Genomic DNA, 22,552 nt, shown 5'->3' on the forward strand with positions numbered 1-22,552 from the left:
TGAGCATCCTTATTAATTTTGTAAATGCAACATAACCATTTTGTAAACGAAACGGTACAAGAAAAACGATATTTTATAATAAATGTATGATTATTTAATATTGAAGCCCAATATGTGATACCATAAAATCATCATAATCTGTTTTCCGGGTTTTTTGTCCCCGTTTTCAAAGCTGGGGCGGAAACGATGGTCATGCGTGCCGTGCTCTTGTATTTGATAGTTGCAAACGCAGCTCGTCCCTACCGGTCCCTACCGGTTGTCCTCTAATCTAATCTGATCCTGTTCGTTTCGTAAATTTTTAGACTGACTGTTGGCTATGATGCGAGCATCATGACGGATAATAACATCAAGCGGTCGGCGGCAGCAGCAGCACGTCGGGACTGGAGCATCAGTTCAGAAGGTGGGTGAATGATGCTTTCTTTCGACATTATACAAATACACGTATTAAATGTTCACTCGTTGCCCATTATGTACATGCCGTGGCATCAAACAGCATCCGAATTGGTCTTAAACCAAAATGAAGCTGACTCGCCGTTTAACATTTCGGCCTCTAAAGCAAGCTGTTTGTCATAGAGATGAAATTGGTATGCTTTCGAAATGCAAGAGAAAGTATTAAGGACTCAGATCATATTCCACCTTGAAATATTGTAACACATGATGTTGGGTGCTGCACAGTGGATGAAGCAAGACAGAGACCGTGAACAATATCGCCTTAGTTAACTGTTTATATATACTGTATATACTCAGTGGCTTGCGGTGGTGTTTCAAAATGAGAAGGCAGTTATATACTAGTTATATACTATGATTTCTTGTTGACCGAATTAGTGCATTTTTTCCATCATGTATCACTTTCTCTCACTGATAAGATCTAAAGCACTGAAAATCTTTGCGCTCTCTCTGAGAAAATATTGTAAAAAATTCTTATCCCAAGAGTTATTTTGAAGAACATCAGTACTGTTCCCACAATATCAAAGGAGGAACAAATTTATTACTGATCACACATTGGGTTATTTAAAGGTCTTTTAATCATGATTTCATTAGTGCCATGTGTTCTTAGCATTTATGCTAGCAAGGGGAGTTTTTGCTCAAAATAAAATAAAATAGTAAATTATTTTACTGTCAAATGCTACTACCAAGGTAGAGTAACAATGCTGACAATAGTGTAACAGAATTGACAGTCCACCAGATAATTTTGTCAATTCTGCTACTTTACAATTCTGTTACTTAAAGGGTCAACTCTGTTTATGAACTATTTTCAAAAAAAAAAAGAAATAGTCTGGCAGCAACAATAATAATACCACACGCAAGTCAAAAATTGAAAATTAAACTTAAAGATAGATAAATAATTTAATAAACAATTTAAAACAGATGTACAATTTGGAACATGGAATGTCTTTAAAATGGTTATTTCTTCTATAAACTTTTTTTCAAAAGCTTGCGTTAAGCAAATTGTAATGGTAAAAAAAAAAAACACATCATAATAGAAATGATGGCCAGTCATGGAGTCTTCACAGTCCAGGATCCCATGGTCTTCTAGTCTCTAAATTTTGAATCTTGGTCTTAAAACAAATAATATTGCTGCATTATAAGCTCAAACATGAACAAAATTACATCGTATTAAACTTTCTTAATGCACCTGTTATCAATTGAATTACATAGTATATTTGACTGTCCAACATTAGTCAAAACCTGTGTCCCACTTTTGAAACACCCTTTTCTAAAGTGGGACGACAAAGATTGCTACAATAGAAAATATTCTTAACACATTTTAATAATATTATTGCAAAATGTAATGTACAAATACATCACAAATATACACTAAACAAAATTATATATAAATAATCATGCTGTCTAATCAGAATCTTGATATGCCACACCTGTGAGGTGGATGTATTATCTCAGCAAAGGAGAAGTGCTCACTGACACAGATTTAGACAGATTTGTGAACCGTATTTGAAAGAAATAGGCCTTTTGTGTACATAGACAAAGTCTTCGATCTTAGAGTTCAGCTCATGAAAAATTGGGGCAAAAACAAAAGTGTTGCATTTATCATTTTGTTCAGTGTAATTTGATAACAATTTAGAAGAACATTGTTTTATTTATAACAGATTTATATCCTTAACACTTATTTTGTCTAAATTGTATGTGACTGTCATTTGAGTTAACTAAACAAGAGGTATTTTCTGTTTGATGATTTTCATGGCCACATTTCTGACATAATTTCCAGAAAGACAGCTAATTTCAAGAACAATTTCATGATGATTTTTTTCCCCCTTGTGTATCCTAGAATGGGCAGTCTGCGTGATCACCCAGGGCTGAATGAAAATATAAATCCACTCTCTGATGGTAGATGAACAGTTATAGAACTGGGCCATTCTGTGTCCAATTAACCAAATTTCAGGAACTTCCCAAGCTCAAATTTTTGATTTTGTCAATATTTTATATGAAGAAAGATTAACATATATAGTGCTGAAAAATAAAATATTAAATGTCATCAATTTAGGCTATATTATGTACCGGTAGTAATCCACAGATTTTCACCTGCAGTTCGGAGCCAGATTACAGGGGGTAAAAACTAGGGCTGTGGCGATCACGATCGGCCGATCGTTATGCGCATCTCGTCATTAAACACCTGATGGAATTTACCGCTGATTAGAGAACATAATGACGAGATGCGCATTAACGATCGGCACAGCCCTAGTAAAAACGACTTTAATTTGTAATTGTTTAAATGGGAGTCTGATTTGACATAAAGCCATAATATGTATTTGGATACTGCTGTTTACATGGCATTTTGGTCTGATTTATTTGATTAGCATGCAATAATGGCCAACCATGATCAGCTGTAGTGCTGGACAGGAGGATGACCGAGAGAGGAAACCATGGAGAAATACTTTCCCAAATATGTCCCATTCTTCAGTCTGCTGGCTTTGTCAGTACTCTTGTTCCTGCTGTGGAATATCACCTCATTGGAAGTGAGTAGAAGTTAAGTCACCTTTATTTTTGTAGTGCTGTATACAATATAGAGTGTTACAGCAGCTTTACAAACCGTAAAATGACCGAATGAGTTACGGAAACTCATAAGGATGCATGATAAATCCTATTTTAATTGTGATCATGAAATCTGCTTCTCTCTCTCTCTCTCTCTCATTCTTTTCATTTATATTCTAGCTACCTTGAAGTAGATAATACTACAATGAAATGGTTTTGTGGGCACAAAACAACATGTTGTAGGTAACATAATATGTGTGTGGATGTAAATATAGGATAACTTCCTAATAATTAGATATAGCACACAGCAAATCATTGCCATGTTACAATTTTGTTTGTGAATAAACATCTGAGGTTCTTACTGTAAGAAAAAAAAGAGTCAAAAAGGTATAAAGCTTGTTTTGTAATTTAAAATCTGATAATCATGCACTTTTTTTTTTTTTTCCGAAGGTTGCCCTCTGAACTCTTCTCATGCTTCTCTGTAATAAAATGTCACATTAAAGCTTCTGTGTTTTGTCTACTGCAGAGCTGGAACTGTCAGACAGTATCTACCTTTTATCAGCTTCAGAACAGCATCCAGTCAGTATTGAAGACCTCTGAATTTCTTCTACCAGTGGAGTTTAACTACTCCTTCTGTGCCCACCTCGGCCAGGAGCCCACAGCAGAGGAAGCCAGGGAGGAGAGCTATCTTCTCAAATCCATCGCCTGGCCAGAGCCGTTGGTCCTGGGACTGCCGTTACGTCTAAGTAGCGATCCTGCACAGAGCTATTATACGATCCATGACCCTGGAGATCTGCAGGTGGGTGGGCAACTAATAGTGAAGGTGCAGATGCACAACTTTTTGGGTCAGCCCAAAAAACATGGAGGAGACTTTCTAGTTGCGCGACTCCACACGCCAGAACTTGCAGCAGGCGTGGCTGGCCAGGTACATGACCACAACAATGGAAACTACACAGTATTTTTCCCGCTGCTTTGGGCAGGTGTTGCCCAGGTGGAACTGACCATGATTCACTCCAGCGAAGCCGTGATGGTCCTCAGACGACTGAGAGTGGAACAATCAGACCGAGTGTTCTTCAAGAGCCTCTTCCGTTCAGGGTACCTCTCGGAGACCACTCTGTGTAATTTGTGTTTGCCGCACAAACAGCAGCCGCTTTGCAACTTCACAGATCCCCAGACTGGAGAACCCTGGTTCTGTTATAAGCCCAAGATGTTGGACTGTGATACACGGATTAACCACTCAAAAGGGGGGTATAAGAAACACCTTCTCACTGTTTATGAGTCACAGTTCTTCCAAAGGTGAGTGAGAAGTGAAACCTATTTAGAGCAGTGCTTTAGAGAATGTAGATTTATAGGCTATATATTATAAAAATTTCAGTTTAATGAATGACACTTTAATTTTGTTTTGTTCTAGTGGAGTAAATATCAAAATTCCAATACATTCTGCAGGGGTGGACAATGTGACTGTTCAACCTGCTAAAGGTATTTTGGCACATTTGTAACAATTTAAATGTTTATTAATTAGTGTGATTTGTTTAATGCATTCTTGCTGAACAAGTGTTAAATGGTTAGTTCACTCAAACAATGAAAACGCTGTCATTAATTACTCACCCTCATGTCGCTCCAAATCCATAAGATCTTTTGTTCATCTTTGGAACACAAATTAAGATATTTCTAAAATCCGAGAGCTTTCTGACCCCGTACAGACAGCAACTATGAAAAAAAAATTAGTTTTCTTTGCGCACTAAAAGTATTCTTGTAGCTTCATAAAATGATGGTTGTATGACTGATGTCACATGTACTATTTTAACAATGTCCGTAATACCTTTTTGGCTTTGAATGTGGTAGTTGCATTGCTGTCTATGAAACGTCAGAAAGCTTTCGGATTTCATAAATATCTTAATTTGTGTTCCAAAGGTAAATACATGAGGGTGAATGACAGAATTTTCATTTTCGGCTGACCTATCCCTTTTTTTTTTTTTGCAATAACTTATTGACCCCAAACTTTTGGAAGGTGGCATCATTTTAAATATACAAAAACTGTATTAGCAGGTTTAATTTCTAAGTTCTCATCATAATTTTTCTATCTTTCTCTCATCATCATGCAGCATTTTTTTTTTTCTTCTGTTTCCTCTTTCCTTCTAGTACGAACCAAAGGAATGCACCTTGAATTCACTCCTTCCGGGTACTACTACCAGGGATCATGGAGACCTTTGAATGGTGTCATCATGCATCAGTTTAATGCCTCTTCAGTCATAACACAGTGTCTTCGAGGGAAAATGGTGTACATGTATGGAGACTCCACTGTGCGACAGTGGTACGAGTATCTCATTGCCCATGTTCCAGGTCAGTAATATTTTTGTAACTCTTTTCAAAGGTGCTATATTGATTGTTAGTCACCTTCGATTGGCTGTGACCACATCTCCAAAACTTTTTCAGCTGACCCAATGTCAAAAAAAGCAAAGCATGAAAAAAATGACAAAATATAGTATAGTAATATTGAATAGCTTCCATAAAATGCACAATCTAAATGTAGCCTGAGAAAACAGAGGTACAGATATTTGTTTTAAGTCCAGGGTGAGTTTTTCATATATTGTCATGCCAATTAAGTATTTTACTCATTTTATTCCTGAGTGGGCATGAATCTATTATCTAACCTACATCTCACCCTGTGTATCTCAAAATACAGAGTTTAAGGAATTCAACTTTCATAGCCCGAAGAATGTTGGTCCGTACATGGCAGTGGACAGCAATCACAACATATTATTAAGATACCGCTGCCATGGGCCACCGATCCGCTTCACATCCGTGTCCTCGGCTGAGATGCACTACATCTCAAATGAGTTGGATGGCTTACGAGGGGGCTCAGACACGGTGGTCCTGATCAGCATCTGGTCACATTTCAGCACTTTCCCGGTGCAAGTGTACATACGGCGCCTACGCCACATCCGCAAGGCGGTGATCCGACTGCTGAACCGAGAACCAGCGACTTTGGTGCTGATCCGCACAGCCAACCTCCAGAAACTGGACCCCGAGTCCAGCTTGTTCAACAGCGACTGGTTCTCCCAACAGCTTGACAAAGTGCTCCGAGCCATGTTTAAAGGTCTGAACGTCCAGCTGGTGGATGCCTGGGAGATGACACTCGCCCACCATCACCCTCATCAGCTACACCCTCCACCTGACATTATATCAAACATGATTAACTTCATCCTATCACATATCTGTCCAGTGAGGAGAAAGAGAAGGCGGGGCTAAACTTCTCAAGCAGTATGTTAAGGAACTGGTGAGACCTAGTCTTTGAGATCAGCTCTTTGGCTATCCATTCAGCTATTATTTGCTTGTCTGTCTGGCTTTCAAATATTAATAATGATTTTGCTGGCCTTATTATAAATGCAAAAGCACCATTCACCAACAGTGAATGTAGCTCTTTTTATTTTATTGGCAATATCCTGACCCAACCCCAAGTGTTTAACAGGTGAAAACTATTTGAACATATTTGCTTGTACTCCAATCGGGGATTTGAGTAGGGTTAGTTCATCCAAAAATTAAAATCCTGACATCAATTACTCACCCTCAGTAAATGATGACAGGATTTTCATGTTTTGATACACTATTAAAAAACTAATAAATGAAGGCAACAACATCAAGGCTGCAGTTGTATTAAAGAAAGATTAAATTATTTATGTATAAAACAGACGCCTGGGAGAATATTTGTAAAATTAAAATAGAGAATTACAGAAGAATAATTACTATGACAGAAGTTATATGCAAGTATCATGAACTATGAGGGCAATCACAACTCTTTATGTGCCTTGGTAAACAGGGATTGTGTTAGGACAAGTGTGGTCTACTTATTCAATGGGGGCAGGTGTGGCCTAATGGTTAGAGAGTTGGACTTGTAACCCGAAGGTCACAGGTTTGAGTCTCAGTGCTGGCAGGAGTTGTAGGTGGGGGTGAATGAAAAGCACCCTCTTCCACCCTCAATACCCATGGTTGTAGTGCCCTTGAGCAAGGCACTGAACCCCCAGTTGCTCCCCATGCAGCTGGATACAGCTGCCCACTGCTCATTTGAACATTTTGTTACAGTAGGATTATTGACATTAGTATTCATTTAGTCTTTTATGCCCTTGATTAGTTTTAATATAAATTCTCCCATTCTGCATTTACCTCTGAAAGATCTAAAAATGTGTACATAGTAGTTCTGTCTGTTCTATTTATATGTATCCAAAAAGCAATGTAAAAGACATTTATGCTCCAAAAATGGTCATTCAGATTTTTTGGAAGAGTTGTTTACGATTTGTTCATGTGCCTTATTTAATAGCACTACCTGTTTGATTAGTTTGTTCAATTCCATTTTAATGTGGTTTACAGCTATGAAATTGAGTCTCTGTACTAGAGTTTCTACTGCATTTTTCCTTTTCTTTTTTGCGCAGTGGCAAAGGAGCTTCTTAATTCTTCATCCGTCAAGTGTTCACGAATCACCAAAATAAATGAATTCTCAAGCATCCATTGTGCTCTTGTCTTTTGAATGATCTCTGCCACTGCAAATTGGTATTAATTTTTTTTTGCTGCAGTAAGATCCACTCAGATGAGAACATATCAAATACAAAATTATTGTAGAAGGAATACAAATTGTTTAATATTAATATAAAAAATATATAATTCAATACTTAATCTAAAAATACATAATGAAAAAATTATTTAAAAAATGGGCAGAAAAAAATATTTACTGATTATTTTGCAGCACGACGTCCTAGACAAAGGTAAGAAGAATAAACTGCATTTGAAGATATTATTAATCCTAAAATAATTTGAATGTACTGTATATAAAACTGTACATCTTTTAATAGGTGACATTAGCAGGTGTTTTAAAAAGAACCCACAAAGCTGGATGAAGGTTGATTTGGCCTAATAAATAGAAATATCAGATCACACAGTGCCCAGAGCATCAGAAATGTTGCATGTTTCTTCAGACTATCTTGTTATTGTGCACGTATACCATGTTTTAAGATTGGACACTGCATTCACAAGATGAATCATTATGGGTTTGACTCAAAAATATATCAACCTACATCTCCACATGAGACCTTCAAACATGGCGCCGATCCAGACATCACTGTCTTTTGTTTGCATGATGAGTAATGTTATTTTATTACAGTCCTGTAGCTGCGTATTATCTATGTTTACCACAGGCTTTTAAATAGGTGAGAAAAATATTCAATCATATTTAACCAATGTTATATGTGTAATCAACCTGTAGGCAAGGCATTGTATCATCATGTGGATGATTTTGTTCTTAGCCAAAATGGTTAACTGAAATCTGTTCTATGTGGATCACACCATCTGCATTTCCATTTATATCTCATTCTACTAAATGCAGTTTCTTGTAGCACCACAAGGGGACAGCAGTGTACTGTCATAAAAACATATACAGCAGTAGGCCAAACAGGATAGTAGTATATAGACGGTTTCAACCATAGACTTTATATGTCTATGGTTTCAACGGCAACAACATAAACAAACGTTACTGCGCATGAGCGCTTTTGTGGACCTAACTTAACTTCCGGTAGACTTCCAAATAGAATCAATAACAACAGCCAAGTCCCTCTAGAGTAGATATTTTTTGATAACAAACAAAATGTTTGCTGCGTGGATTGTAGTGTAACCAACAGAACACTAGAGGGCAATCCTGTGGAGAAAAAAGGTTATAGAGTTATAATGAGAGAAGAGGAATAAATGGATGTTCAATAACAGAGCTGTTTGCGTGTCCTGATGTTTCGCCTCCGAGTTTAAGATATAACCATCTGTTACATGGTGTCAGAAGTGGTTCCCACAACCTGAAAATAATTAAATAAGGAATTGAGGGAGAAAAGAATGCAATGTTGCACACGGACTGCAAGAACATAGGGAATTGAAACAGTGCTCAAGTGCAATTGAGAACGGGCCAGTAAAAAAAGAAAAAAGAAAACGATCATCGGAGCAGTGCGCTCGAGATTAAGAGTAAGTGAACAGTCAAAATATGGATCAGATATTTTCACTGACACCTCCGGGAAGTTTCAACTTCGACGAGCCTAGTTCATGGCCACAGTGGATGCGCCGCTTTGAACGATTCAGAGTAGCATCGGGCCTTGCAGAAAAACCCTCCGCCTACCAGGTAAACTCTCTTCTTTACATTATGGGGGAGAAAAGTGACGATATATTAAATATGTTACCCCTAAGCGAGGAAGAGAAAAAGAGTTATGAAGAAGTCAAGAAGGCTTTAAGTGAGCACTTTATCGGCAGACATAATGTTATTTATGAGAGAGCGAAATTCAACAGCAGATTTCAACAGCCTGGCGAATCAGCAGAGAGTTTTATCACGGACGTGTATAAGCTCGCGGAACACTGCAGATATGGCGACCTTCATGAGGAAATGATCAGAGACCGTATTGTAGTGGGCATAAGAGATGCAAAGCTCTCAGAGAGACTGCAACTAGATCCAAATTTGACATTGGATAAAACAATAACTCAGGTCAGACAAAATGAGGAAATAAAACGTCAGCAGCCAATAATAAGACGAGAAAAGTCTGAAGTAAAAGAAGTTAACGTTGATGCAGTCGTAACAAAGAGAACATCTAAAGCAAAAATGACATTACAAAAAGCAGAGGGGACAGTGCAGAGAACGCAAAGTTTTTACAATGCGACTCCTAAAATAAAACAGATGGATTCCTGCAAGCGATGCGGAAAAAGTCCACAACACCCATGGAAATTGTGTCCAGCTAGAGAAGCGGAATGCAGAAAATGCAGAAAAAAGGACATTTTGCTACAGTATGCCGGTCAGTTCAAAGACTCGAAGCGATCGTTGACAGTTCATATGATGAGTCTGCATTCTTGGGAACAATCCAGACCCAAAAACAAGAGAATATGTGGCAACAGAAAATACTGGTGAATAAAGAACCAATAACCTTTAAAATAGATACAGGTGCAGCAGTCACAGCTATTCCAGCATCTTTGTATTCAGCTGAAAAGCAAGGGAAACTCAAAGATTCCAAAAAGAAGATCCTGGGACCTAACAGTACTCCATTGAAAGTGATGGGTACGTTTAGTGCATGCCTGCAGAAGGACAAAAAGAGAATTTGGCAGGATATATATGTGGTAACGGATCTAGTGATGCCGCTGCTTGGACTGCCTGCAATTCAAAGCTTACAATTACTGCAACAGGTAGCCAACATACACAAACCTGGAGAGCAGTACAAGGCAATGTTCCCCAAAGTTTTCTCGGGACTCGGAAAATTAGAGGGCAGCTACAAGGAGCCGTCCCGTATGCTCTATCAGCCCCACGACGAGTACCGCTACCGCTCGTGGAGAAGTTAAAACTGGAACTCCACAGAATGGAACAAATGGGAGTCATTCGACGAATCGAAGAGCCTACTCCCTGGTGCGCGGGTATGGTTGTCGTGCCAAAACCGAATGGCAATATCAGGATTTGCGTCGATCTCACACGGTTGAACGAGAATGTGTGCAGAGAAAGACACATACTGCCAGCTGTGGATGAGACTTTAGCACAGCTAGAGGGAGCAGCTGTGTTCTCCAAATTAGATGTCACATCTGGGTTCTGGCAAATACCCTTGCATGAAGACTCCGAGCCTCTAACAACATTCATTACACCCTTTGGGAGATACTGCTTTCGGCATCTTCCTTTTGGGATATCTTCGGCCCCGGAGCATTTCCAGCTCAGGATCTCTCAGATCATTGCAGGAGCGACTGGAGCTCTTTGTCATGCAGACAATGTCCTAGTGTTTGGAAAAGATCAAAAAGAACACAATGAGAGACTGTGTGAGGTGCTGAAGAAGTTTGAAGAAGCAGGACTAACACTGAATGATAAGTGTGTCTTTGCTGTTGATAGAGTGAAGTTCCTAGGCCATACCATAAGTGCTCAAGGGATCGAAGCAGACGAGGACAAGATTAAAGCCATCCTCAACATGCCTGAGCCAGAGAACGTGGAAGGTGTTAGACGTTTCATGGGAATGGTTAACTACGTCGGGAAGTTTTCACCTCATTTGCCGACTCTCACGAAGCCACTGAGAGACCTGTTAAGAAATGACAACACCTGGACATGGGATGCACAGCAGAAAGAAGCGTTTGCAAAAGTAAAGAAAGAACTCAGCTCACCAGCTATACTAGCACAGTATAGTCCGAACAGTGAGACTATAGTTTCAGCCGACGCTTCATCTTATGGTCTAGGCGGGGTGCTCATGCAGAAACAAAAAAATGGTGAGTGGAGGCCTGTCGTATATATCTCAAGGAGTCTAACCCCCACAGAGACACGATATGCACAAATCGAAAAAGAAGCTCTTGCGACAACATGGGCATGTGAGCGACTCAGTGCATATTTGCTTGGATTGGAATTTACAGTGCATACCGACCACAAACCCCTAATATCACTGTTGGGCAACAGACCAATTGATGATTTACCTCCAAGAATTCTTCGTTTCAGACTGAGGCTGCTCAGATACAAGTACAACATCATGTACGTTCCAGGAAAACAACTGGTCACGGCAGATGCGTTGTCAAGAGCGCCATCGGGACCTGAAAAATCAACAGAAAACGAAACATTGGAGGATGAGTGCAGAGTTTTTGTGGATCTCATAGTTCAACAAATCCCTGCAACAAAAACAAAACTGAAACAGATTCAGGAAATGCAGAATGAGGATCTAACCTGCCAACAACTAAGACAGTATACACAAAAAGGATGGCCAGACCATCAGAAAACGGTGTCGGAACATCTCGTGCCATACTGGTCTCATAGGGCAGATATTCACGTGGCAAACGGTATCCTACTGAAAGGAGAACGAATTCTGATTCCAAAACCCATGCAGAGAGAGATGCTCGAAAGACTTCATCAAGGTCATCAAGGAATGACGAAGTGCATTGCAAGGGCACAGCAATCTATATGGTGGCCAGGTGTTATAAGAGATGTAAGAGAGTTAGTGGAGAGATGCGACATCTGCTGTCAGCATTCCCAGCAGAAAACAGAGCAATTGATGCCAACACCTTTACCAGCGAGACCCTGGCAACGAGTCGCAGCTGATATCTTCCAATGGGAAGGAGGACATTATCTGGTGGTGGTTGACTATTTCTCGAGATACACTGACGTTGCAAACTTGCCAAAACTCATAACAGCAACAACAGTGGAGAGGCTGAAGGTCATCTTTGCCAGGTTTGGAATCCCTGAAACACTGGTGACAGAGAAAAAAGGTTATAGAGTTGTAATGAGAGAAGAGGAATAAATGGATGTTCAATAACAGAGCTGTTTGCGTGTCCTGATGTTTCGCCTCCGAGTTTAAGATATAACCATCTGTTACATGGATCAGGCAGACTTAATGAAAATGCAAATTCTTTATTTGCCAACAGGAGATGTTTAATTTAAAGCATAGACATAAAGCGCGAGAAATAGAGGTTTCCCCAGTAACAGCTGTAAACGAAGCAGAGCTGGTATGCTCATACGCTGCTATCAGGCATGTAACATGCAAGTCTTCCTTCAGAAATACAGCGATATAAAAACACCTGTGCCTCGCTTTGTTATTTAAACATATAAATGTAAGGAATTATTATTATTTAACGTGCAGTACGTAACGTTACTCAATGAAGCCTTTTTGAAAAAAGATCAGTTTTAAAATTGTGGCGAGTCTCCAAAAATAAATAAATGTATGGGAAACACATCCCACAGCACAACCACCTGAGCCCAACTTCAGTCTACTCACCACCTTAACTTTAACTGCGTTTGTAGAAGGCACTGCAGCCAGACCGATAAACACAACACAGACCGGAAGTTAACTTAGGTCCAGGCGCGTGTGCCCGATGAAACCGTCTATACTACTGCTTAGTACATTCTATTAGTTTAATGTTTGAAACCAGAGTTGTATAAAGTACCTGAAAGTCATACTCAAGTAAAAGTACAGATATCTTGCCAGAAAATGACTTATTTAAAATATTACTTGAGTAAAAGTCTTAAAGTATATGATATTTGGTGTATTTAAGTACGATAAGTATTTTAGAAATCATAACATAATCGTAACATAAGTATTGAAAGTAAAAGTAAATTCTAAATGTAAAATAAGCAAATAGATGTATATAAAATAGTTTATGCACAGCTTGAGTAGCAAGATTGCTAACGCTAGCAAAGTGGCTAAAGCTCAACTGCTAACAGACCACGACTATAACCTGACGGCCCTGCGCGAGGCATGTGAGGAAGAAGAAATAGAGGCAATGGAGGAAGAAAATCGGAAAATGTCTCATGACCACACACCTTTGCCTAGCCCAAATCCCAAGAAAATGAAACCAAAGAATCAAGATGTGGGAAAACAGCCGGGTGAGATAACAAATGAAACCATCTTCGATGCAATTCAAACTTTGATAAAGAGATTTGATGAACAAGATGACAGACTGAAAGCTTTTGAAAGTCGAATGGAAGCTAATACACAAGCAGTGAGAGAAAATAGGGAAGAAATAAGCAAAGTCAAGGAAGAAATGTTGCTGTTGAAAAAAGAAAACGTGTCACTGAAGCAGATCTGTCTGGAGCAAGCCAGGTATAAGAGAAGGTGGGATCTTAGACTGATGGGCCTTCCTGAAAAAGAAAAAGAGGATACAAGAGAGACTGTGATCGGCATCCTGACAAGAGTGATCCCGGTGTCAGTGGAGAAGCTCCGTGAGTCAGTTGACACAGTGCACCGCTTGGGAAAGAAGAACGATGCAGCTACCAACAAGATGCCCAGACCTGTAATCATCCAGTTTGCCTTGAGAACGGTCCGTGATGAAGTATGGAGAAGATCAAGAGAGGCAAGAGTGTGCAGAGAAATGAACATTCAGTTCAAGGAGGACTTCTCAAAAGAAGATCGTGAGGCTCGTGCAAAGCTTTGGCCTAAGGTGCAAGAAGCCAGAAGAAACGGAAAAAAGGCCTCCCTAAGAGAAGGATATGCTCTCATTGATGGACACAGAGTTGACCCCTAAGTGCTGTGTAGTAAGCAAATACTCAGACACTTTCTGCTTATTTAGAGCAAAATTTAGTAACATGGTAAGATGTATTTAAGTTTTACAGAAAGAAACTCTCAGGTATTTTATTTAAACATATTCTGTTAGTATGAATCTTACCAGGTGAAAGTTTAATTGATTTAGCTGCTAAAAGGGGTTGAAGGACTTCAATTACGAGTTGATGTTTTTTCTATATTTTTGATATGTTACTCAGGACAACATGTTCATTCCTGCAAAAAAACTAAGTTTAGCGCATTTAGAACAACCATACTTTCTTTTATATCAGTTAATGTTAGGGGATTGAATAACATTACAAAGCGTAAAGCCATTTTTTTGTTTTGTAAGGATCAGAAATCGCAATGCATCTTTTTACAGGAGACTCATTCTGTTATGGACAATGAAAAATTTTGGAAAAATCAATGGGGGGATTACGCCTTCTTTGCACATGGAACATCACATTCAGCAGGAGTCATGATACTATTCAATAGATTTCCAGGTAACATAATGGATCATAAAAAAGATACTGAAGGCCACTGGTTAATGGTGGTTGTGGAGACAAATGACAAACGTTACATTTTGATATGCGTTTATGGCTTTAACAACCAAGCAATCAATGTGAAGTTGTATGAAAAATTAAGCCAACTTATAATTGAATGGAAAACAACATATGATTCTGATAAAGTGATATTGGGAGGAGACCATAATATAGCCCCTGATTCATGGCTAGACCGAATACCTCATAGGAATTCTCAACCTGTATATAGCGACACTATACTGTCTTTATGTACAACAACGTATATAATTGATTATTGGAGAGCATTAAATCCAACATCAGTTCAGTTTACATGGTATAACTCTGCAGGAAACGGTCAATGTTCAAGATTAGATTACTGGCTGATTTCATGCGAGTTATGTAGTGATGTTTCAGATTGTAAAATATCAGCCTCTCCGCTTACAGACCATTGCATGATTAGTCTAAACCTATTAAAATCCAAACAGCAATTACATTCTCCAAATATCTGGAAGTTAAATAATGACTTCTTAAAAAATGCAGAATTTTGTGAACAGGTGAAGTTTCTTATCCCAGAGGTTGAAAAGCTAGACATGAGTGATATCAGTAAATGGGAATGGTTTAAGTTCAAAACCAGACAAATAGCAGTTGACACAGGTAAAAAAATATCATGTATAAGGAAACGGAAGCAAAAGGATCTAATTGACAAAATCAATCAACTAACAAGTAATGTACAATTATCCTTAGACAACATTGCTGAATTAAAATTATTGCAGTCCCAATTAGATGACATGTACACAACAAAGGCAAATGGAGCTTATGTTCGATCAAGAGCTAGATGGATTGAAAAGGGTGAAAAAAGTTCAACTTATTTCTTCGGACTTGAAAAACAAAGACAAAGTAAGAAAAAAATAAATAAACTTATAACAAATGGTATAACAATGGAAGATCAGAAACTAGTCTAAGATGAAATTAGTCTCTTTAATAGTAACATATATAAATCAAAATTTAACAAATCAGATTGTGACTTTTTATTTGAAAAAATCGATGAAAACATTAAAAAATTGGATGTGGAAGACAAACACATACTCGAAGAAGAATTAACTATAATAGAAATTGAAACTGCATTAAAACAAATGAAAAACGGCAAATCCCCAGGAATAGATGGGCTAACATCTGAATTCCTAAAATATTTTTGGGCAGATATTAAAAAGTTACTATATAAAGCTTTTTGGAATGTATTAAGGAAGGATGTTTGTCCCCTACAATGAAAACAGGATTGATAACCTTATTACCGAAACCTCAAAAAGATTTGTTGATGCTAGACAACTGGAGACCAATAACCTTATTATGTAGTGATTATAAACTTCTTGCTTTAGTGTATGCAAATCGCTTAAAGCATGTAATTGGAAAACTTATTGAAGAATATCAATCAGCTTTTATAAAGGGAAGATATATTCATAATCATATTCGACTGATTCTAGATATGATGGATTACCAATCATTCATTCAATCAGATAGTCTTGTTATATTCATAGATTTTTTCAAAGCTTTCGACACTGTAGAACATGATTTCATGTTTACGGTGCTCAAAAAATTCGGATTTGGAGAAGGGTTCTGCAAAATCATAAAAATGTTTTATAATGATATTTATAGTTACATATCCCTCAACCCTGGAATGACACCAAAAATTAAGATTTCACGTGGTATTAGACAAGGTTGTCCTATTTCACCGAAATTATTTATTTTATGTACACAAATGCTAGCGTATCTAATCGTAAATCACCCTCAAATTAAAGGAATCAAAATTTTCGATTACGAATATCGAATAAGCCAATTTGCAGATGACACAGTAATATTTTTAAAAGATAAATCTTTAATTAGAAAAGACCTAGATATAATATCAATTTTTTCCAAAGCTTCAGGATTATGTCTAAACCTGAAAAAATTTGAAATACTATGTCTTCATCCATGTGCTGAGACAAATATAGACTCCATACCTGTCAAAACTGAACTAAAATACCTAGGATTAATAATGTCTAAAGATAGAAATAAGAGAGAACAACTAAACATTGAAGGGAAAATAGAGAGTATGAAAAAATCTCTTAATCATTGGCTCATGAGAGCTCTCTCTATTCTTGGTAGAATCTTACTAACAAAAGCAGAAGGTTTATCAAAATTAGTATATCCTTGTCAATCTCTTTATGTCCCCCCTCAAATGATTAAAAAGGTAAATTCAATCTTTTTTAATTTCATATGGAAAAATAAGACACATTACCTTAAAAAGTCTGTGATGGTTAAAGACTATAAACATGGTGGGCTGAAAGCTGCTGACTTTGAATCCATGATAGGTGTATTAAAGTTAAACTGGGTTAAAGCTTATTTGACACAATCAAATTCCATATGGTTCCACATACCAAAATATATTTTCCAAAATGTTGGTGGATTAGAATTTTTGTTAAGGTGTGACTTTGAAATAACTAAACTTCCAATCAAACTGTCTGACTTCCATAAACAGATACTGCTCTACTGGAAAATGATGTTCACTCACAACTTCACGCCGCATAGTTCCACCTTGTGGAATAATAGAACCATATTAATTAACAGAAAGACACTATTTAAACAAGAATGGTACGATAAAAATGTTCTATACGTTACGGACTTGATGGATAAAAATGGCAGTCTGTTGCAGTTTAATTCCTTTGTCGATAAGTTTAATTTGAAATGCTCTTATAGAGAATTTAACCAAATCAGTAGAGCTATTCCACTTGCCTTAAAATTCATGATTAAAAATATCCTCACAAATTCAAACGTGACTGTTAAACTTCCTGAATTAAAAATTGGTGAATTGGAATTTGGAGAAAGAAAATGTAATAACAAAATACTTGGAAGTGTGTTTAAAGAAAAATTATTCTATGATATCAAAAAGCCAACAAAAATAAAGATAACAGATAATCAAGTTACATTAACAAAGACTAGTTGTAGCTATCTTAAATGGCCAATTTTACCCAAGGTAAAAGAAATTCAGTTCAAATTAATAAATAATATTTATCCTGCTGCTGAAACCCTAAGGAAAAGGTTTAATTTTGAAGTTAATCTGTGTGTTTTTTGTATGACAGAACACGAAACAATTGAACACCTTTTTTTCTCTTGTTCAGTCACAATGGGGTTTTGGAAGGATGTTTATCGATGGTTAAATATTGGGATCAATAACTATTTGTTTAACAAATTTCAAGTGATGATATATATGGATGGTATGTCAAAAAAGGTATCTAAAATGGTGAACATTATTTTCATGATGGGAAAGTATCATATACACAAAAATAAGTGGAATAACAGCAAGCCCAACATAAACTGTTTTAAGAACGAAATTAAAAATTATATAGCATCTCTAAAGGTGTTATCGGAAGAAAACCAGTCCATAAACGAGTTATATGAAACAATGTCAGAGTCTCTTGATCTTTGAGTTTACAGTCCTATGTTCTTAAACACGCTTGAAGCATTTATGTTGTTTTGTCAGCCCCTGTAATTATTTTTTATTTTATTTTATTTTATTTTTATTTTTATTTTTCTTACTTGATATGATGTGAGTTTGTACTGTTTTAAATGCGAGCACATCTTTATTTTTTCCTCAAACGAGTTCTTGATGTAAATTTAAGTTCAAGTTTATATGACATATTGTACTATTTGAAAAATTTTATAAAAAAAAAAAAAAAAAAAAAACTTGTCTCAATTGAGTTCCAATGGGGTCGCTGTGTCCATTTCTTTTACTGTCTATGCTGGAAACAGGTCGAGTTGTGTGCATTGCATTGTGGGATACATGTGCTCAGGTTGTTCAATGCACATTTTGGTGCCATGTATAAAAATGCATACTATGAGCAGAACAAATAGTACAAACTGTATGAGTAATATGGTAGTGTGATACTCCTTAACTGTTTCAAATAAGTACTTTATGTGATTTATTGATAATGGCGGATGAAGATGAAAAACTATTGAACAGATGAACAGTACACTTGATTATAAGGGCAAGATGCTTATAATAATTTGATTTTAATATTACTTCATTTTGATGTTAATCAAAAATTCACAATATTAAAGTTCAGTTCAGTGAGTATTTGGTAATGCATGGGTTTCTACGAAAACAATTTCATGTCATGAATATGTAAAAAGTAAAAAAATGTAAATAAAGAAAATAAAATGCATTACAGTTGCCTAATAAATATTTCCTGAGATATGCATTTAATTAAAGAGACTTTTCTAAAATTTATTTGAAGACATTCTGATAACAGTATGACAGAAGCAAAGTGAAGAAATTCATTCAGTGGCAAGAATTATGACGGTAACTCAAGTATATTGGATGGAAAACACCTTTATCAAGATGCATCTGAATCTCAAGCCATTTAAAAAATGTACAGTCATACTAATATGAATATTAGGGCTGACAAAATAGGTGAAATTAAATGAAAAGCTAAATTCAAATTTTTTACTTAAATATTATAAAAATTCGAATTATATTCATGAAGAAAAGCTTTTGACTTCTTTCCTGAGGCCACAAGAGAGTGCATCGAGCAAAATATTACTAATACACTTTTATTCAAAGCATGACATGACTGTGAAAAAAAATAAACCATAATATTTTAAATAATGTTTATGAACCAATTATAATTAATTACGTTGCTTATACTGTAAACAAAACAGTGTCATGTATATATGCATAGTTAAATAAAAAGGGCAGAAAGCCAGTCACACAGAATACATTTTTTCATTTAAAAACATGAGATGTAGTGGGAGAACAAAAACCCACCATAAAGTCTCGAGATATGTTTTTAAAAACTGGAACTTACATTAATTTTACATGTTTTTCTAAACATGCGGCTCTCTTGTGCGAGATGCGAGTCCCTCTAGAAACTGTGCAAAATATGCGTTCTGTGTGAATGGCTTGGTTTTAGTTTTGATGTAAACAAGGTCTTCTCCACATTTGTGTTCTTTTCTTCTTCTTTTTTTCTAGTGGCTTCAACTGGATAGGCTAACATAAACCTTATAATGCAATGACATTTACATCGTCATCGCATCTCGTGCGCCACTGATAAAGGTCAAGTATACTTCGGCCATACACAAGGTGAATGATGAGACAGAAGTGGTACTGCGTGTCGAGCTAGTCCACACGGCTGTTGGCGAGACGGAACGGAACATGGACTGTGAAGTATACCCAGGGCTTATAAGGCAGCCTCCTCAATCCACACCTAAAATTCGAATGCAACATTTTTGCATTCGAATGTGGATTTTTATTTTAAATTCAACGAATATTCGAAGTAAAAAAACAAATTTGTTGACAGCCCTAATGAATATGTAACATTGTGTGCGTTATTAACAACCGTATTAGTTGTTGCTATAGGTACTAGTGGCACGGGACAATGACCTGAAATATAAAAGAATCAGATGATCTCTGTTCATGAAGAAATTATGTGGAGGCTCTACTGGAGGACTGTTGATGGAGGGGAACTTTCTGGGGTACCAGTCGAGGAGAGTCCCTTTCAGTCCTCTGGATGCCCTTTACACAGCACTGCTATCAAGCTTAGCTTCTTTCTCCTTTGCCTTCAGTTCCTGGTTATACCTGAGGGGAATAAAGTGCTCATATATCGAAAAATAAGCTATTTTATTGTATACACATCTACATAGCTGGTGCCCCTGTGTCCTACTTGGCCTGAAATGGAAGCTACGTTCCTCTTTTCTACGCTATTTTGATGAATATCCAAGCAAAACGGCTGCTTCGACAAATAAAAAATTAATGTAGGGCAAGATTTAATTTGGTCCAGCAGGAAGTGATTGGATCATTGTTATTTGCTTTTGCTGTGATTTCATTTGAGTGACAGATTGTTGTAGGGGAGAAGTTGTTGTCCCGCCCTCGTAACAGTGAACACGTCATCAGAGAAGAGAACAGGTTTCAGGGCAAGGCGGATGAAAGGTTATTTTGATTGAATATTACAAAGGCATGTGGATTCAAAAAAATTTTCACAGATATAATTTACAATAATAATAATATAAAAAATTGACTTGAACTGACAGATCTGATTGACAGATGTGAATGACGTGATAGATGGCTTCTACGCAAGATTCGATGAACTTCACTGCAAGATGGTTTGCTTTGCCTGTTTCCCCATTTATGTGATTTTATAGCATGTATTGTGTAGGTGAAAGAGTACTCACTTCCATATTCTGAAGAGCTGTGATATTCCTGCACTTCCAACAAAGACATTTACAGCAAAGAGATTCCAATTCTTGGGTATAATAACCAAGGAATACCTGGACCAAATAAGACCTGAAAAACAGAGAGTGATGGAGATTGGCAACTTTTAATTGTTCAGATATACTCTGTGAGATATACCTGTGGCAGTCAACACAGCAGATTGGGAGGGACTGAGTTTCTCTGCTGGACGTGTCATGTCTGCTATGCCAGCTATGACCAGACTCTGTGTGAAATCAGAAATGTAACAATTATACATACATACATATATATATATTTTTTTTTAATCCAAATAACATCCAGATCATGTGTTATTAATCTTACCCATTTAAACATTGGTGCCCAGAAGAAAACAGTCTTTGGACCTAAACAAAGAGCACATCAAAACAGTTAAACTCATGTTTGACAGGTCAAATGTTCACAGAGTATGTGTGTTATTGTGACAGCAACCAGGTCTTTCAACATACAATACAGTAAAAAAAAAAAAAAAAAGTACTGACACAGACAAACTTTTTGGGTGATTTTTTTTTTCTTGCCAGTACATTTTGTGGCTGTTTTTGTAACAAATATGTATAATATCTTTCTAAAATATGAAGGTAAATGTACATGTTTTTTTTTTACAGCAATGAAGTACACAGACTTGAACCTGCATGTCTGTAAGCTGAAGGCACTGATGACTGAATTGATTTACAATAAGAAATACAATATACAATATACTGATGGTACAAATCTTTAACCAATTATGGATTATTAGTTGTAAACAATCATTGTTTAAATATTCAACATGACATGTCAGTCAACCTTTGCTTATCAACATTATATTAATTGTACCACAAATGACTAGAACTATAAACAATTTAACTCCCTTTAGATAGCTCATGTGAGATTATTAGAACAGCATTTTTTTTTCAGTAATTCAGTAACAGAGAATATTGCCTAGAACGATCAAGGGCACTTTACACAAATACAGTACAGTACAGAAATTTTTCCCCCTTGTCATTACACGTCAAGCATCTTCTTAAAACACTGTTTATATCTAAAACCTCAATTCCATTCTAAGCTATGCATCCAAACAAATTAATTATGATATATTCGTGCACCAAGCTGATTAGTACCATTATTTTAAAGCACTGGAGTCGCTTTGTTTTTTTATTTTAAACAACGACACAAAAAAACACCTGTTCAGGTGGCAGTGTCTATGGCTGCACCGTAACTTTCAGTCAAGAGGTTAACAGGATCAGTATCAGTGACAAATAAGCTGTTACTCTAACAGCATTTGTGTTACCTGCAGGATGGTTATAAATGGGTCTCAGTTTAGCCGGCAGCATATGCTCGATCCTGTCGAGGATTCTGTGGTAAGAAACTCTCAGCCCCACCATAGCCATGACTGCTCAACAAGCTAAATGCTACCACTGCACGCACGAAAATACCGCTGAAGACGTGCAGAGCAATCTGCCGCTATTGACCCGTGATGTTACCAAAAAGGCAAGAGCCCGTAGTCTGGAAAACAAGACCTCTGGACGAGCATTAAGTAGTCCTATAACGTCTACGTCATTGTCCGACTTTCGACCTTGATATTGCAGATTGCTGCTATGTTGTCTTCACGCCTGTTGTTTCACACATACTCCATATGCGGTCCGCGTGCGTTACGTATTGTGGTCCAGAAGCATCATCGTGTTTTCACACAGGACGCGTGCGTTTGCAGTCGCTGCTGATCCTTGGCTGTTTATTCCACAAACACATTATTTGTATATTATTTTGATTTCAAATCATGTAAAAAAATTATAATAATAATAACA

At 37.0% G+C, this 22,552-nt stretch overlaps 2 protein-coding genes across 2 annotated transcripts; one reads left to right on the forward strand and one right to left on the reverse strand.

Moving 5' to 3' along the window:
- Positions 1–233: 233 nt before the first annotated feature.
- Positions 234–6,739, forward strand: LOC113108157 (NXPE family member 3). Its single transcript, XM_026271007.1, has 6 exons — positions 234–400; positions 2,817–2,975; positions 3,518–4,287; positions 4,403–4,470; positions 5,134–5,334; positions 5,678–6,739. The coding sequence occupies exons 2-6, from the start codon at positions 2,883–2,885 to the stop codon at positions 6,241–6,243; spliced, it is 1,698 nt and encodes a 565-aa protein (XP_026126792.1). The 5' UTR covers positions 234–400; positions 2,817–2,882; the 3' UTR covers positions 6,244–6,739.
- A 13,106-nt stretch (positions 6,740–19,845) lies between these two features.
- On the reverse strand, positions 19,846–22,301 carry LOC113108158 (mitochondrial pyruvate carrier 2-like). The gene is made up of 5 exons (XM_026271008.1): positions 22,039–22,301; positions 21,078–21,118; positions 20,895–20,979; positions 20,717–20,828; positions 19,846–20,123 (listed from the first exon to the last, which is right to left on the reverse strand). The coding sequence occupies exons 1-5, from the start codon at positions 22,136–22,138 to the stop codon at positions 20,063–20,065; spliced, it is 399 nt and encodes a 132-aa protein (XP_026126793.1). The 5' UTR covers positions 22,139–22,301; the 3' UTR covers positions 19,846–20,062.
- Positions 22,302–22,552: the final 251 nt, after the last annotated feature.

The sequence above is a fragment of the Carassius auratus genome, chromosome 9 (assembly GCF_003368295.1).
Source record: "Carassius auratus strain Wakin chromosome 9, ASM336829v1, whole genome shotgun sequence".
In the NCBI taxonomy this organism is placed as follows: domain Eukaryota; kingdom Metazoa; phylum Chordata; class Actinopteri; order Cypriniformes; family Cyprinidae; genus Carassius; species Carassius auratus.